The 18531-nt window shown below is 46.4% G+C and overlaps 1 protein-coding gene across 1 annotated transcript in view; it reads right to left on the minus strand.

Annotated features, from left to right (window-relative positions):
- Positions 1 to 18324, minus strand: part of LOC104516238 (phospholipid-transporting ATPase ID-like) — a gene marked incomplete at both ends in the record, with an annotated part of 36384 nt that extends 18060 nt beyond the window's left edge. Inside the window, 7 exons of the mRNA XM_010160510.1 lie at positions 1251 to 1333; positions 2558 to 2628; positions 2815 to 2887; positions 4617 to 4678; positions 5625 to 5723; positions 8048 to 8161; positions 18266 to 18324. Coding sequence (XP_010158812.1) covers positions 1251 to 1333; positions 2558 to 2628; positions 2815 to 2887; positions 4617 to 4678; positions 5625 to 5723; positions 8048 to 8161; positions 18266 to 18324 — 561 coding nt within the window. The remainder of the gene's footprint in view (positions 1 to 1250; positions 1334 to 2557; positions 2629 to 2814; positions 2888 to 4616; positions 4679 to 5624; positions 5724 to 8047; positions 8162 to 18265) is intronic.
- Positions 18325 to 18531: the final 207 nt, after the last annotated feature.

Consider the following 18531-nt stretch of genomic DNA (forward strand, 5'->3'; position numbering starts at 1 on the left):
TGGAAAATTATTTAAGATGAAGCTTTTGATTACAAACTGATAGACACTGAAGCCTCTTCAGGAAAATAATCAAGGCATGCCAGTCTGCCTGCTAACATAAAGCCTCGAACTGCACCTGTGAAAACATATTTCTCATGACCTAAAACGCTGAGAACCTCAGCCACTACTTTAGAGAAATGCTGGTGCACTCAGCCAAGACCACACACATCACTGCGTAAAACTTCAGTGCAGAAGGCAAAAGAATCCACCCTTCTGGGTGGCTTTACCAGAGACAGTCCCAGCTAGGCTAACTGCCACGTCCCCACCATTTGTCCTGGAATCATCTAGCTATTTCAAACAGGATTTTTTTTTTTTTTAATTATTTTTCCTCTTTATCTAGAACTATTTCCTGAAAGCCTGCGGTCCGCGGTCCAAGGACAGCAGCACTCACTCCACCCCTTTCCATACTGACCCCTTCCCGTAATCCTGCCCTCGTGCCTAATCCAGCAGGGCACTGCGGAGCGTGACTAGCACCGCTTGGTCTGTTTCCCCATCCTCTCTCTGCAGGCTGGTGATGTGTGAGTGTGGAGAATTCTGGTTTTGACAGGTCTGGCTCCTTTCTGTGCATGTGCTGCTATGTGTCTGATACACAGAACAGTGCTAAGAAAGGTCACGTTTCCCGTTAACCACACCTGCACTGCTTGGCTTTATATATCTTAAAATGCACTGAGAGAGGATAGAAATGCTGGCAGGACAAGGCTTCAGGCTGGCAGGGAGTCACCTGTCCTGCGTGCACAGAGCTGCATGGTGTACCAGCAGTGCTGCTGCCCAGAAGAGAAACGTAACCGCTGCATCATCCTTGCTGCCTCAAAGTGAAAGTGCACTGTGACAATAATCTGAGGTCAGAACTAAGCATGCCATTTGGGGAAAACAGATCCCACTGTGCAGTTACACAAAATCTTGTACTGAGGCGAGTAGTCTCAATGCACACAGACGGATGCTAAAGGGGAGCGTGCAGCCAGACGAATGGCCACCGATTCGGTTTCAGGCGATAGCCACGCACAGCACTGAGAGACCTGCAAGGGAAGGGGGATCTCTTTCTCTGCATACACTGCTGATACCTGTTGTACAGACTGCAACGTGCCCATTCTATTTTCCTGCTGCTGCATCTGTAGGACTCGTGGCAGGGAACAGCCTGGAAGCAAGACTCCCAGGCACTCGCTGGTGTTTGGGCAAATGTTTTGGAAAGTAAATTTTCTGTGTTGACTTACCATTGAACTCTGTCAGTTTTTGAAGATCTTCGCCAAGCTCTGCTGTGATTGTCAGTGCCTGCTTCACCTTGAGGTTTGTTTCACTGTCACAAATAACATGAGACAAAAATATAAACTGAAAGTCGTATGTGAACTGAACTGAAAGCTCACCCTGAAATACGTGAACTGAAAGTTTTCCCTGAAAGTCACTTCTGTTCTTGAGGACTGTCTTTTTCCTTAGACATCTGATGGGCCATGACATCATGTGCCTTTTTATCTGGCCAGAGGATGTAGGTGTCTCTTTCAGCTGCAAAGACAGGCAGGACAGAGGAATTCTGGACACGGTATCATGGTACTGAAGAGGGTGAGGTGGCTCTGTCTTCTCACTTTCACCACAAAGTACAAGACCAGGCACCTCAGCTCCCTGAGCAGCCCACTGTCTATCCTACCGCTCATGCCACCCTGAACCTTGAGGTGTTTGAACATACCAGAGAGCTCTGGATCTTCTCCCATGGTATTCTAGTCATGAAGACTAGCACAGTCCTGGGGCTAGCCAGTTGCGGGGTGTGAAATGCCATGTCAAAGAAACATTGCATTTGTCCAGGGCCTCCTAAAAGTGCTCCCTGGGACTTCTGTGTGCAGGAATTACAGGCACACTTTCAGCAGAATCCAGACAGGGAAAGTCCAGAGTGCTGTGTGTAGGGTCTTGGGAAAGACACAATTTCCTAATCTCTCTGTTCTTCCTTAGCCCTTCAAGCTGATGCTGGCTCCAGGCGATGCAGAAAAGGTAATGCAAGCCAGGTCATAAAGATGAGGTCAGATCCAGTTTACTCCAATTAATACAAACAAGTTGCAGCCCTCTGACTTGTGGCCAGTTGCGCTCTGGATTGAGCAATATGTTTAGAAGCCCTTGCAGTGTGCATGCATCAATATTATGGCATAGCAATCCAAAGGAGATTACTGGAGCTATTCATTGTGATTATCTCATCCAGATAATCTAAGAGAAAAGACTAAGAGAGGTACAAGAAACAGAAAGCTTCTGCCACTGACCAGGGATATTGCAAGATCACACTTCAGACTAGCTCTCAGTATCAGAACTGTCACTTAAAATGAAAGTTCCCTCCTCACATGACATTTGCACTGAAAGAGGCAAAAGTACCCACCAGAAGATTTTATTTTCAAGATACCTATCCCAAGTTTATTCAATGTCTTCGGAAACTCTTGCTACAAAAGATACGGCAAATAAGCTTGCAGCGCCCCGGGTCACCAGAGAAGATTTGGCCTTGCACCGGCAGCAGTGATTGCACCCAAGGGCCAGGGTCACTCACCCATCCAGCTCAGCGGTCTCAATGTACGTCAGGCTGTGCGGCTCGCTGCTTGACAGCAACAGTAGATCGGCCTGAACACAGACAGACAGACTTGGCATGAGTTCAGCCAGAGGGCACGGCACCACAATGCTACTCGTGGTGTCTGCACACTGTGGGTCTCAGAGGCAGTTATCATCACTACTGACTAATTTGCATGTTCACGGTAAGAGTAATTGCAGCGACTGACTGTGAGCAGGAGGGAGAGAAACTGTACTCACCGTCACAAAGTTGTTGTTTTCTAGTTTTATTATATCTCCCACTTGGACGTTCATCCATTTTTCATCCTTTAACCTGCAAGAAAACACCTTGTAAGTAAGCACCCAAAGCAAATACTGCTTGGGAAAGTAGGATACTACACTCTGCTCCTGAAGTCAGACCATAGGTGTCATCAAGTAAAATGGAATAAGGTCTGCCAAGATGTGGGCTGATCCACACTCAGCTAAGGGGTCACCACATCACAAAAAAAGCAGTAATGGTGTTTGGGGTGACCTGTGCAGGGTTGAGACGAAGTCCCACAATAGCAGCCCAGCCCATGTGCACTGTCCTTCACTGTGGACTGACTACTCCCTTCCTTCTCCTAAAGGGCCACATTGTCTCAGAAAAAAACCCCACTACTTTGCATAACAGACTTCCCAAACACGTGGGAAAATTGCCAGTTGTGTTACGTTTTCCTAAGTGGTCTTAATGGTTCTGTGTGCCTGTCAGGAAGGGCAAGGCAGTGCTTTGTCTGTCCATGCGTCTGGCTGAGCCCATGTCCGCAGTGGGCTCCACCGCGCTAAGCAAGATGTGCGTGCGGACACAAACTGCAAACACCAGAGTAACCAGGTCATGATAGCTGTAGATGCAAAATCTGGTGGTGAGAAATATGAAGAGCTGTATCAAAATAGGACTGAGTATTCAAGCCTGAGTTCAGCTCAGCCTCACTTTTTCAGTGTTGGCCAGAGTTGGGCAGGACCTATGGTTCCCAGTTTTCGAACAATAGCAAAATACTAGAAAATTTCTATTTCAATATATGTTTCCTAGACACAGTAACTAATACACAGTAAACTAAGAAACTGGTCTACTTAGCAGAAAGCACAAAAAGTATGTTCCTGTTCTTCAGTTTCCAGTTGTATTTTTAACTGTCCGATCATCTGTTGGAGTTTACACAACATACTGCTATCTATAGTATGGAAAAAAAAAGTCACCAGAGACTTCACAGCTGTCTACAGCTGTGTCCTACGCACAGTTGGACTCCACGGAGCCACAAGTAAACAGCACATCTGTCTGCCACAAAAGCCAAAGTCTCTGCTATTTTTTCTGCGGGAAGGAACAGTGCTAGCAGTACAATGTTCAAAGCACACAGCTGAAATGTTTTGAGTACATCAAAGTCAGAAGTGCTGCATGCACTCAAAATACAATGTCATGTATGAGGAAGATATTCCTGCTTCTTAATTTAAAATAACTGGCTGATAATGCCTAGTTCTGCTTAATGCATAAATAAATGCTGCGAGCATAAATGGACATGGGAAGATAGGCTTGCTTGTCACTTCTAGGGTAAGGGGTGGTGAGGCACTGCAACACGTTGCCCAGAGAAGCTGTGGATGCCCCATCCCTGGAAGTGTTCAAGGCCAGGCTGGATGAGGCTTGGAGCAACCTGACCTAGTGGAAGGTGTTCCTGCCCATGGCAGGGGGGTTGGAAGGGGATGGTCTTTAAGGTCCCTTCCAACCCAAACCATTCTAGGATTCTAGGATTCTCTGACAATACAGTACTCTAAAAGTATCATTTATTTAGACATATAACAGGAGGAGTTTACTTTTTGTCAGTGCAAGGTCACAGACATAATGTCTCACTGATTGTGGTACTGTGTCTTGGGTTCATTAATTGGACACATAGCCCAGAACGGCACAGTGAACTGATGGTGTGAAAAACAATTCAGTTTTCAATTTTTTAGTGATCCTTAGAAATTATACATAAACAAATAATCATCAATAAAATTCTCTTTCTGGACAAAATTACAGCAGAAGGAAAAGGACTTACATGCCATTGATCAGGACCTGGACTGGACGGTTGTTGACTTGTTTGTCGCTTTTGTGTCGATTCTGAAAGTTCGATGAGTAGATTAAAAGACATTTCCACCAAACTAAGCACACAAGAGCTGTAGGCAGTTCATTAACATTTTAGGTTTTCACCCAGCTGGCTGAATGGATCAGGCAGATTAGAGTCTCAAGTGAGTCACAGTCAAGCCCACATTGACACTACCAACATGGGGCATAGAGATAACACAGGGCTGGCTCTTGGAGGGAAGAAGGAGAGGAGAGCTTTATATGTCACTTAGCGCAGTCCTGACTCAACTGGTGTTGGTCCTGCCCATCACAGATTTGTTAACACCAGAGAAATCCATCCCTCTGCTCCGACATGGGAAGTGGCCACAGGTGTTCTGGCATTGCTCCCTGGCAGAGCACCTCACCTCCTCTCACCTGCCTACTTGCAAAGTTGCACCCAGTCTCCACAGAGCATTAAAATTATTTTAATCATGAGAGATAATCCTAGCTCTAATATCAGCTCTTATGTCACCCTGTGAAGTCAGTGGAACTTTGACCATTAGCTCTGCTGGGAGCAGACTTCAGCCAAAGCTGGAAAAGTTTGACAAACCCCACATGGGTTGAATGCTTACTTCTTACCAAATGTTTTTTCCATCTGCACTGCAGCTAGATGGCAGAGGATGAGTTCTCCAAAGTGGAAGCCTGAGAACAGACTTCTGTGCATGCACCCAGACATATCTATCGCTGACCACACTTTCAGACATGCTGAGCAATTTCAGGGAAAGCCAATGGAGCTGCTTGGCAAGTCAGAAATTCTAGCTCCTTTTAAGGTAATGATCTATAGATTTAGGGATCTAATCTCAGACCCCATGCTGGCCACAGACCAGTTCTGCAACTGCCTGCCACTGGCTGTGTTTATTTAAAGTTTGCTTTAGCCATTGTGTCATTGGGCTGAAGAATCATGGGAAAATTTCAAAGTGTGGGTCAGCAATACAGATCTTACAAAATCATCGATGGCATCCTTGACTCCTGATACGGCCAGCACCAGCACTAGGGGCACCACCGTTGTAAACCAGGCCAGCGAGGAGATTTGAGGAATCAACTGTGGGAAGAAAAGATCCAAGTTAAGAAATTTCCTGCCAGTTCACCAAACAGATGGAAACAAATCACTGTTTTCTGTGGAAGCTGCAGCCAACATTTTTCTATTATAGAGTATAAACAGACATGCAGCTCTGTCACTAATACGTGACCCCACAAAGGTCCGAGAGCCAGGGAACCTGTGCTCTGCCTACAAAATAAGATGTAATTTAGGTTATAAACATGGAGCTGTCAGGAATTGCAGTGAGTTGGTCTTTCTTGTTTGTAAAATTAGGATTGCAAAGTCCCCAGTGGATTTCTTTGGAGATACTGACACGAGCAAGCCTGAGGGACCCAGAGCTAGATAGGCAAGACTCTGGTGTGCAGATCCTTCAAATGCTTCTGCTTTTTGTTTCTGTAACTCTTCACATTTTGCTGAAGTAAACTTCATGTTAATAAGCAGCACACAGGTGTTGCCAGGGCTGACCTCGCTCTGCCTAGATCAACAGAGACATCTTTGTTTCCTACATCTTTCATAGCAAGGGGTCCCAAGAGTTGAAGGTGACTCTGTCACGTCTTAGTGATGCAGGGATGGATGGATGGATGGATGGATGGATGGATGGATGGATGGATGGATGGATGGATGGATGGATGGATGGATGGAACCCCAGAGTAGTTCTTCCCTTTCTCTGGAAGAACAAGACTAATGATGGAAACAAGTTGACACCGGCATCAGTGCATCCATCAGATTGCATTTGGGCAGTGTCCACTCCATGTGCATTGTGCGGTTGGCATTTTTGTCTCTAAAGCAGCTGCTTAAGGACAGAAAGCTGCTCTTTGGGGTTGGTCCTTCTGCTGCACTGTCACCATGCAGATCCTACTAGGATCTCAATTCCAGCCAGGAGGAATCACGTTTAGGAGCAAGCACAGCCCCACTCAGGCATGGAGGCTGCAGAGACATGTAACTGCTACCTTCTCCCCTAACTGGGAATACACATGTGCTTCTGGGCTGTGCCAAAGGAGTGGGGAGGCAGTCCCCACAGCCTACCCATCACATCCATACCTGATGCAGGAAGAGATACTTCCAGTGCTACAGAGATGGAGTGTGGGGGCAGAAGATGGCAAAAACTAAATGGAGGAATATGTAAATTTGAAAGACTAGTAGCTGCCCCCTTCAGCTGAGCTTGATGAAGATAGCAGGAAAAGCTGTATGTTTTTGTATACAGTTGCTCCTAGATGGTTCAGCAAAAGGCACAGTGGAATAATTTAAGGCAAATAGTTTGAAATACTATGAATTTGATAGACAAACAGCTAGAGTGCAGTACAACAACACAGGAACAGTGCTGTTAGCTTAGCTGAAAAAGCACTTTCACTAGCTTCTTGAAAAATACACAAGGGCTGAAATTGCCCAAATTCCTTCCCCATAAATAAGCGAAGAAGATTGTATGTCATTTGCTACAGGCTTAAAAAAATTTTGCCTATGCTTTTTTTGAGCTGAAATTGAAAATGAGCATTTGAAAAAGGTAATTTTGCAGACTTGTGTGCACCAAAACGGTCAAATTTAAAATATCGTACTTGAAACATAATCAAAATTATACCCTTTTTTTGATAAGTATTCCAGTATGACTCAGCAACAACAGAGTACACTGCATTTATCCACATTTTAGTAAAGTGCAAAGGGGCAGAAATCCTGGTATCAATTTCTCCGGTGCATTCAGCTTTCAGACAGAGTAGTATTACCAACAGCGATGGGCAAAGTGCAACTCAATGCCATTATGAGCCACGGGGTTCAGTAGTGCTGCCAGTGACTGACACGCTCCATGTTAGACGCCTTCCTCACCCTGCTGAGCAGGGAGCAACAATATTCAGCTTTATACAAACCTTGAGACTTTCTGATGTTAACTCCTTCCTGCCCAGAGAAACAGTGCAGGTTACAAATTTGCTCTTTTTCTTGCCATTTCCTTTGAGACTGCCAATGGAATTTGCCTTTAAACCTGAGGGACAACTTCCTTTTCTACTACAGGAGGAATAAGTAATGCAAATCCGAGGACAGCCAAGAGCACTCAGATATATAGACACAAAGGGGTAGTAGGACAGGGCATGAAAAGATGCACAGTTTGGTGAAAGCTTTAATTAAATTTTTTTCTTCATTTGGTTCAAACCCTCATATCCGAAGGTAAGAGAGGAAATTGCTTTTTTTCTGCCCTACTTTCCACCTAATCTAAAGTTTTGCTAAGATGCTAATTCATAACAGGGACATGGCTTGCACTTTATTACAACTACCAATACACAGACTGGCTTTGATAACAGACAATGCAATCTGCTAGAAACAGCACGGTGAATTCATACCTGCAAGATCAGCAAGAAAAGAAAGTAAGCATTGGCTATTCTTTGAAACTGTTCGAACAGGTTGAGAGGCAGGAAAGTGAAGAAGTTGTATTTCGATGTTTTAATTGAATTGTTCTGTAGAGGAAAAAAAAAAAAGGAAAAATAAATAGGATTGGTAAAACAGGAAACAAAATTACAGCACAACCCATTTCAACTGTGTTTTTACTTGCTTATATTTAGCAATAGCATTGTTTCCAACACCCGCTCAAAAAACATTTCCTTTTCCCCCACACAATCATGCCAAGCCTGGATAAACAGACAGAATTCCTCTCCAAACTGGTGAAAACATGATGCTCCATTTATGCCGGTGAAACTGCACATAGATACAGGTACATGGAGTAGCTTACAGAGATGCATCTTCCCTTTACTAACAGTCTTCCTACCGACACGATGCATTGTAACCAGAACACAATTTTTTCTGGTAGCATCTACAAAGCAGTGCTGGGAATCACACACTTGGTCAACTATCTGTAACTTGTCTGGCACTTTGAAGCACTCTTGAGCTGGACAGCCCCACAGGAGCTATAGGTCCTCCCAGGAGCAGAACGAGGCATGATTATTTTCAGCTGATTCAGCAGCCTCCCAGCTCAGCAACTTGAGAGGTGGCTTGTTTCTATTCCACAAAGATCACTTGGATGCAGCATTGTGCAAACAGCCACTAATACAAGAACTCACCGTTTCAGTAAGCGTGTTGCGCTTTTGTTCCCTATTCCCAGTTTCTCTTTCTAATTGCAGACGGTCCCTCCAGCCACAAACAATGGCTGCACCCCTCTCCCTCTTCTTCAAACCAGGGAAAGACTGAAACTCAAGATTGCAGAACTGGTTATTTTCTTCCCCAAAGATCAGAGCGCTCTGGTCCACCTGATAGACAGGCTTAATCAGTCACACTGAGCCCACCAGCTTGGGCTGCCCCTTCAGTTATTAGGTGTGCTTGACTTTCTTTTTGATATTGTCTATCAAGCACTCATCCAGATTTAGTCCTGGAAGCATGTATGCCATCTGTTGCCATCACACCTAAAATCTTCCCCCTAGAAGCACTCCAGAAAATGCCTATTAACCCCCTCCCAGGGAACCTAAGGTGCGACAGCACGAGGAGGCAGATACTACACAGCTCATCTTCACTCAGCAATAGATTCGCTGGTTCAAGGGAAGAGAAAATGGTGATCACAGTATTGTAATAGCCTTTAGATATTGCTAAGCTGGTGGGGGGACAGGAGCTGAAGTATGAATCTGTTGTGGTTTACAACACAGAATCACCGGCCACTTCCAATAGACGCATTAAACCAAGATCTGGACATCTAGACTGACACACATCAGCGTGCCCACCATTTATTTCAGATTACCATCATAAGGCATATATGGGGGCAGCTATTCCATTTTAGGCAGTTACTGGGTTTCGCTATGTCCAGACACAGAGTACAGCAACATTCTTCAGCAGTAACTTCATGTTTTATCCCTTGTACAAGCCAATGAGTAAGTGCCTAAAAGAGCAGAGATGGAAACGCCCTTCATGGAAGAGCTGGCCAAATCCTCCAGTTGACTGCACTCCAGCAAGAAAATATGTTTATCAGCGATCTTCAATAAATAATATTGCCTGTCTCCTGGCATCATACAGCCATCTCCGGGTGTGGTTAACTCTCTCTGTGATCTAAATGTCATGACACATAGTTAAATTTGGTTTATTTCAAAATTCTTTGCCATGAGATATGTGCTGCACACAGGCTCCACGGAGACCGCTAAAACAGAAGCAATGCAACAGCAGCATCCTCTGCACACCCAACACAGACAGAACTAAATTGCTTGATATGTCTGTGTCCACCAGATATAGGCTGGCAGATTTTTTAATAAAAACTGGATCTAAAGATGCTCCCTGCCCACTAATCTGAAGAAAAATATCACAGCCACTTACTTGAAAAAAAAAAGATGACAGTAGCTGGAGGAAAAAGGGGACCTGACCTTTGTGCGTCAACAGATTTCAGAGGGTCACATATAACATGGGAAAAGAGACTCAGTAAACACTCACATAAAGTTTATAGATCTTTGCCTGCAAAAATCTCAGAGGGGGATAAGAAAAGAATGGGAGTGCTTTATTTCAATTCCTGCCTTCTATTTATGTCCATTAATTACGTCAGGAAACCCACTGAATGAACCAGACCCATTCATTTTGTTTCCTATTGCCATTAGGCGTGATAAAAACCCCAGACATAACAGCTTCCAAATGCTTAACTGCAGGAATCTGGACATGAATATTTTTTCCATTGTAGTTCAGGATCATTATATTGTTTGACACACTGTCTTTGGGGGCACTGGGATACTACAGACCTCAGGGTAAGGACAGGGAGTATTATAGCAGATCTTCTCATTATCCTAGAATTTATAATTAAAACTAAACAGAAAAAAAGAACTCATAATCACTACAAAGATTTCTAATTCAACAAGTAACTTGTTCAGGGCCCTCAGCGCTAAAGGAATATCAATATTAAATGATAAAAACAAACTAGGGAAAACTTCAGCCTTTCCAATTCAAAGCTCTGCATTACCACATGACCGATACAGCTGAAGCTCTGTGTAAGACATCATTTATGTTTTCATGCAATACTCCAGGGCTGCGTGCTTTGACAGCTCGGGCACTCAGCTGACCTCAGGAAAATCTCAGTCAGCCTCTGCTCTTGATCTTATCCTAATCCCTGATGCTTAACACCATCACACCCTGTCGCTCCTTTAGAGCTGTACCAGAACTCGACTCTGGGATGGGAGGGGTACTATGGGAACCTGCAGCACCAGAGTGTGTTAAGCAGTCCACGTGCAGCCATCATTTTATAACTCATGCCTCTAACGCATCGTCCTCCTTACCTCCCCCATGTTCTGCCTTTACTGAAGGAGACTCCCATATGGGAGAAGTGATGGAGAGGAAAAATCTTTGAAGCAGCAATTAAGTATTAAGAGGGCTAACAAGAGCTTTTGGTTCTCCTATAGATTTATAAAAATAAAACGGGCAAGAAAACAAGCTCTATGGGCTGAGCACAAAGATAGGAATCTGGACCTTTACTCTTACTCCCAGATCTGCCCTAGAATCCTGGTCGACCGCGGGCAGCCCCGCGGGCACCTGTGTCCCAGATGAACAGGCACGAGTGTGGTTACCCACCGTCCGCCTCAAGCTCTCCAGATGCGAAGCTTGACATGAGAGCAACGTTGTCTGTGGGTGAGGGATTATTCTCATCTGCTCTTTTCAGGGGCTAGATTCACACCTCCTGAAGGTGTGACTCCACCAAAATGCTGTCCCTAAGAATAGTGCTCATCGCGCCACAGTTACACAAGTCCAGATCTGGCGGATGAGCTGTTACTTTGGGGGTGTTTACAGAAGCCTGCCTGTGACGTCCAACCGCGGGCAAACGCTCAGCAGATGGCTCTTACCTGAGCAAACAAACCATCTCCTCACCATAAAAGTCATTGGAAATAAGAGAGACTTCTGCTTCTATGGCTAGATTACAGGGGCTAAAAGGTGACACCCAGAAAAGGCAGGATATAGCAGGGTATTGACCATCTGAATTTATACCTCTGGCTCAGTGACATTACTTTCTAACAGCTGGACAACCTGGCTGAAAGCAAATCCTAACAAAAACCTGGCCATCCCGCTGGGAGGTATTGGGCGATGACACCTGGCAATTTCACTGGCATATGTGTGGCACAAGGTACAGACTAATGAGGCAGCCGAGGAGCAGGAACGTCTTTCCCACGTGCCTTGATAAAGCCTTGCAGGGAAGCAGCAGGGGAGCAACTCAATGGCACCGAGTCTAACTGCAGTGGTGGAATCTGAAAGCACACAGCTGCCATATGCAGAAATGTGACCACAGGGCTGTGCGTATGCCCAAGGACATATTTAATAAATCCACGTAACAGGGCAAGCGGTGACACAGAGGCTTTGTTTTCGTAGGTAGTACAGAACCGCTGGATGAGATCAGTTTTAAGCCTACCAAGCCTTATTCCTGATGGTGGGCAGCAGCCCCAGCTCAACAGAAGACTGAGAAAAGCCAACAGGATGCTGATGGGGTCCATCTGGTCCCTGTAAAGATCTCATCCTGGCTCCCAGAAGACTGCCCAAACACCAGAGGACGTATATCCAACTCACACTCTTCTTCCTTTTCTTGTTTCTTTTTTCTCCTTTCTTCAAGGAGGTAACTCCTTGACCCCCTCCTGGCAGCAGTAATAAAGTGAGTTCCAGGATCCCATAACATGCTGGCTATTCCAGGAAAACTTCTAGGAAAATTGGGTCACTGCTTGTGTTTTCCTACACTGTTCTGCTTGGAGTCATCCCATTACAGAGCTGTTAGTCCATGTAACACTACTGTGGTGATTGTCCTCATCATGGTGGTGCAGAGGAGGGTCTGGAGGCAGATGGAGGTCACATAGCTTGATGATATCACACCATCGCTCACAGGCCCAGTACAGTATCTAAAGGTCTTGTCTCAGTCATCTCCTTCAACTACACTGTGGCCTTCTCCTGCTCAGCTGAGTACATGAAGTGGCTGCCAGGCAGGGAGGAGAAGTGAGAGGAGGGCAGAGGACTGCTGTGGGGTGCAGAGGATGAAAACTCCAAACCTCTGTACCCTGTTTGTTAAGGTCTCACACAACCAGGCTCCCAACCACTGCCTCCATGAGGTTTAAGCTAGGATGAAGAGTGGAGGACTTGGTCCAAGGGAGTCTATGAACTTCGTTGCAGCTCACGTCTGGCATGGCTCAACCTTTCTGAGTTTGTCAGGACCCTAATATGCCTTAAGGCCTTGACCTTACCTAGCGTCTCCATCTACAACCCTTGTCCAGGGCTCAGGAACTCACTTAACCCAGCCATGGGCTTTCAGTCATTGCCTGAGCTGTGTGCTAGGAGTACCAGTCTCCAGACTGACATCTGTCCTAGTTTCTTAGGTGGACCTATCCAGCTCTACCTCCTGGATGGACCTTGGACCTACAGTGTAATCTTGTCTGCAGCCCTGTCTCCTGCCACTCCTGACTGGGCTCCCTAAATGGACTCTGGATTTGCTTCATCTAGGCCACCCCATGTCTGGGATGCTCAGGATGGGCCCCATTATTAGAATCCTACCCAGTCTCCCCTGACAAGATGCTGCAGGGCTGACCCCTAGTGAGGGCATGGCCTGCGCTGGGATCACCCTCAGCTCCCAGCTCATCCTCCCTTGTAGGGCAGCCCTGCTCTGGCTGCCCTCTGACAGTGCCTCGGCTGATCTTCCCAAGAATCCACCTGATGCCTTCCTAAAAGCAGAAGGAGCAGTTCAGGTTGCTGCCGCAGCTATTCCCTCAGGGGCTGTGCAGATGTGATGTACACCAGGAAACATTTGCAGGCTGAGGATGGGAAGGGAGGGCAGCTGTTGCCACCATCCTGACCACACTGAGAAAGTCCTTGAGGATAACCCACCAGGCATCCTTCTCAGATCAAAGCATGCAAACGGAGGGGGTGGAGCAGAGCCTGAGCCCACTGCCGGTGCTCCTTGCTCTCTGATTACATTTCAGAGATAAGAACCCAGCTGCTGATCCAGCCCAGGGCAATGTGTGTTGGCCGTAGGAAGTTATATATATTCCTCCTATTTCACTTAAGAATTTATCAGATGACCAGGGAGAACAACAGCAGGGTCCAGGCAGCTCCCTCGCTGCTGGCCCTGCCGAAAGGATGCTGGTTTGACCCTAGATCCTGATCCAAGATGAAACTTATTATTGACTCATGGGCCCTGCATTTCCTCTCCTATTGTCTGAAAGCCAATTTCAAAGTTGTTTTCGCAGCCCTTTGTGGCGTCCCAGTGCAGCTGTGCTAAATTCCAATGTGAAAGCGAAGAAATAAAAGGGAATTGGGATCAGAGTGAACATTAAAAGCCTTCAGAAGAGCTTTTCTTCTCCAGAGTGTCGATAAATAGAGAGCCCATCATGGTGGACCACACAGGGCACTCCCCTCTGCATCTGTGCTGGAGACAGTGCAGCCAGATTGAATTGCCTCAGATAAGAACCTTGATTAAAGCCCTTAAATCTTGCTGGACCACTCCTGGCACCCTGCAGTTCACTTTATTTCACTCTTTACACAGGCAAAATTTCTTACTTAAGTTGGGAAGGATCTTCTTGTCTGCAGTGCGAATAAACACAGGATTGGGACATGACTTTTCATTTTTACAGACCTATATTGAGTCCATTTTTGTGCTGCACCAAGTGCCTTTACATGCCACTCATTCACGCTTGGTTTCTGAGTCATTCCTAACTAATTTTGTGAGCTGGTGGGTAGTACATACCTTCACACTCAGCCCTTCCAGTTAACTGCACAGCACTTTGTTTTAAAGTTTATTTTTCTAAGCTACTGTGTTCTTGCTGTGCAGGATAAGGCCAAGGATGCCTGGGGCTGCACCCGTCTGAGGGCTCTAGTTCCAGCTTCAGCCTTCACATTAAGTCCAAATAAATCCTGACCAACCCAAGCTCTGCCACGGCTTGAAGCTGCTGCTCTTAGCCACAGCCACCTCCTGTTATTTAATCACAGCAAAAATCATCGGAAGACACGTAAGAGGCTTCCCCAGGTAAGAGACAGTTCCCTTGTCCCCATCTCAGTCTGTGCTGCCTCCGTTGAGGCAGGTGAAGGAGACTACCCCAAACTTCCAGCCCACTGCACAACACATCTCATATGCCCATGGGGCGCATTCGATTCTTCCAGTGACTGTCCCTCTGCTCCCCATGAAGCCTCGGTGTTAAGAGAATTTCTACTACGAGCATCTCCTGTCCATCTCTTATCCTTATCCTACCCTATCAGTCCAGCTTCCCGCACTGTCCAATGCTCCTGCCTGGCCAGTGCTCAGCTAAAGATGCTCCGTGGCTGGAGCAGCGTGGCAGGGACACACTGCAGCTTGGTGGCAGGGACACACTGCAGCTTGGCCTCTCATGTGTTTTCTGTTGAGCTCTCTCAGGGAATTTGCCCTCCAAAGTCTCCTGCAAATCCAGGTGTGATGGACGTGGACGTGCCCTTGCACGCGTTGCCAGGCACTGCTTTCCACAGTGCAGCATCAGGTTCCTGCAAAGCTGGTTTGAGCGTGTTTGGGAGCCTTGCTTCACACCAGGAGGGCCAGCTTTCAGCAGCTCCCAGAGGTGGTGTCAGGATCCACACACAATAGAGCTGTCAAGTTTTTCTCAGCTCCTCTTTTCTCCCTTCACAGATACCCTGTAGACTTTGCACAGGGAAGGGACGATAACCACCAACTATTCAGGGACAACACCCCCACCTCTGATTGTATGTTCCCACTTCCTTGTTCTCACTGTAACTGAGGACAAAGCACCCCTGTACCTTTGATCTATGCCTACACAATAGAAACTCTTCTTAGTGAAAGGCTGGTGCCTGCACACTGGCTGCAACGTACAGCCTGGCCACAGCAGCAAGACAATATACGATGCTTCTGTTTGCATTTCCCTTCCCTTCCCATATCGGCTTTTCTCAGCAACTGCCTCACCCTAAAGAAACATTTACTACCTCACCTAGCTTTGTTACAAGAACCAGTTCTATAGGTTTCATGTCCATGGCCTTAAGTTACCAACTAAAGTAAACATCGCCCCTGTGGCTTTCACTGTCTAAATTACTTTCTAAGCTTTGTTATATTGCTGTGTTTCCTTCCAGCTTCTGCTCAGTGCCCCTTTTATCTGGCTGGAATAGCTATTGGTGCAACCTCCCTTGTGCCTCAGGAGAAAACAAGGCTCCTGTGCTGGGAGACAAGGACTAACGGTCCAAGAGCTGGAGGACAGCTGTTCTCTGCCTGGCCCCTGTGTAGAAGACTCAAATCACCATGCTGTGGCTGCCCACATTTGCAGATTCTCATGTTCCAAAGACCTGAGCACCACAATGAAGCACAGACTGTCCAAATGCTTCTGCTGTTCGCTCGTACTCAGGTCAAATTAAATATGTGAGGGTGGGAAGATATACTGAGGAGGCGGGACTGTGGCTGCAGGATACAGAAGTCACCCCATCCAGAAAATGTCAGCATGCTGAGAGACAACTGAGCCTAATAGCTGTTGAGCCTGACCACCCCAGGGCAGGCTTTGGCATTGGGACAGTCTCAGCCCCCCTGGACCACATCCTAGTGCTTGGCACTGTGACCCCGCTGGCTGGAGACAAATCTGAACGTGAGGAAGGGGCCCAGATTTGGCCCTTGCAGTAGGCTACAGGAGTATCATGCATATGTTGAGAGTACCAGGAGAATCACGCGTATGTTGATCGGAGTGTACCAGGAGACTATCTCCCTTTTTGGCATCTCCAGATACAAACAGCAGTCTATAGCACTGGAAGTAATTTATGAGTGAGTTTAGTCTTTTTCACACACCGTGGTAATGTGGGTTTAATAAATTGATATTTATTTTTGGTCAGTATTTAGTGGCGATAAGCAGCCCAGGACAGGATGTGCAGCCCTGTACAGTTAGCGCAGTGCCTGCTTCACTACCTGAAGTATTTTAGTATCTTACCACCCACTCACCACTTCAAGTCTTGGCTTTTTCTGGGCAGTTCTGGATTTCCTAAGCCTCAGGCTGCACTGGACTCCAGAAATTATGAGGTGCAGCTGACTAAAATGAGGGGCAGGATTTCTGAAACTCACTGCCAATTTTTAATAGAGTGTATTGAGCTGCCTTTCTGGCTGCCTTCACTTTCACACCTAATCAATAGACTCTTAAGGAAAACCTTCAGAGCTCTCATGGTCCTCTCCTCTTTGGTTATTTGCAAACCCTTGGGCATGTAAGCAATCAGCTGGGAAACATTGACATGCAAAATCAGCCTTAGGAATGGCTTTTCACAGAAATAGGCTCAGAACTAGAGGAGTTGCACGTTCTCTCCACCCTGACACCATTGTACACTTCCCTCCTGCTTTCCTGCCCCACTACTGCACATAGTCTACATTGCAATCGTTCAATGAAAGATTACAAACCCGTACATAATGACAATACCCACCCCAGCAGGCTACTGTGCATATCAAACGCACTTTTCCAGTCTCAAATCACCAGACTTCATAAGGTGTTTATGCTGCACAGTCCTTCACATATACTAACCACAATGCATTTCATACTCGGGACACATGGAGCAGCTCTGGACCTAGAAAGTCCCTAACCTGTGGTGGATGAAAGTTGACCACTGAAACCCACCCAGTTCATACTGCCAACACATCAGCTACATAAAGATCTTTAGTCAAAGCTGTTGGCAAGTCAGACTTTCTATCTCACAAGAAATTCCTGTGTTCTGAAATGTTGATTTTTTTCAGTATACTCGTGATGCTCCTAAACCAAAACATGAATCAAAGGAGCTCCGGAGTAGAACTGAAGGATGAAATTCACCCCTGGAATTCAGATACACAGAGAACAGAAATTCACAAAATCCATTTCACTATTAGCTGGCAGCTGCACATGCTTTGAAAGAATGCAGGCTCAGGATTGTCTCCCGGAGGAGATGGCCCTGCAGCCAGGACGTACGTCTAGCGGCAGTACAGGTCTAGGAGCTGAGCTTGCCCTCCTCTGCACACAGTGTCCGCAAATATTCCACAAGATTTGGAAATCAAGTTGCCCAAGGGGGACTCTGGCACTGTAGCCTGGCAGACCTGGGTCACAGCCAGCCCGTGTCAAGGCGCTCCTTGAAGTCACAGATTTCACGGCACAACGTGAACCTAAGTAGGCTGTTATGGAGCTGGAAATAAAGCTGGCAGGAAGCCACAGAGGCCAGATTCAAAACTTTCATGCCAGAGAGGTTTTTCACTGCAAGAGCTGAGGAACTGACACACTTCCTTTCATGTTTTACTTTAAATGGAGACACGTCTCCAACAGAAAGCTGCCCCCTGGTTCTATTATTGAGAGGCCTTGGACCCTGATCCTGCAAACATGTTGACTCACAAATGATTTTCTGGAAGTGAGTAAAGTCACTGCGTTATGCTCTTCCAGCATTAGATCTCCTTCAGCTGCCCATCTGCAGGGTTGACTCCAAGGCAGAGCTCCCCAGGGCTGATGCCATGAAACATCTCTGATGGTTCATCTGGCACATTGGCCTTGTTTGCAGAGTCATAGTTAGCGTGCAGTCATGTCACCCCCCTCGAAACAACATTCAGGACGTGAAGCAGATGCAGCTACCTCTGTGACTACATCTGCATGAAACCACACGTGCTGGTTACTTACAGCATATTCAAACTGCAGGTTAAAATCCCGTTTGTTTGCTTGGAGTTGTCTCTCTTCCTCTGTAAAGAAGAGGAAACACATCAGACATGCTTGAAGGTAAGCAGAGTCAATACAGATATGGCTGAAGCATCTGAAAACACAAGCAGAGCTGCTAAAAGGTAATGTCACTGGTAGTCTGTGCTCTGGGCTAACTGCCCCACGTCAGGGAACTGAAGAGGCTGGTGACACTGAGCCGCGCTGTGGACTGGTACCATAGCACCATACTC

The sequence above is a fragment of the Eurypyga helias genome, unplaced genomic scaffold, assembly GCF_000690775.1.
Source record: "Eurypyga helias isolate BGI_N326 unplaced genomic scaffold, ASM69077v1 scaffold48261, whole genome shotgun sequence".
Classification (NCBI taxonomy): domain Eukaryota; kingdom Metazoa; phylum Chordata; class Aves; order Eurypygiformes; family Eurypygidae; genus Eurypyga; species Eurypyga helias.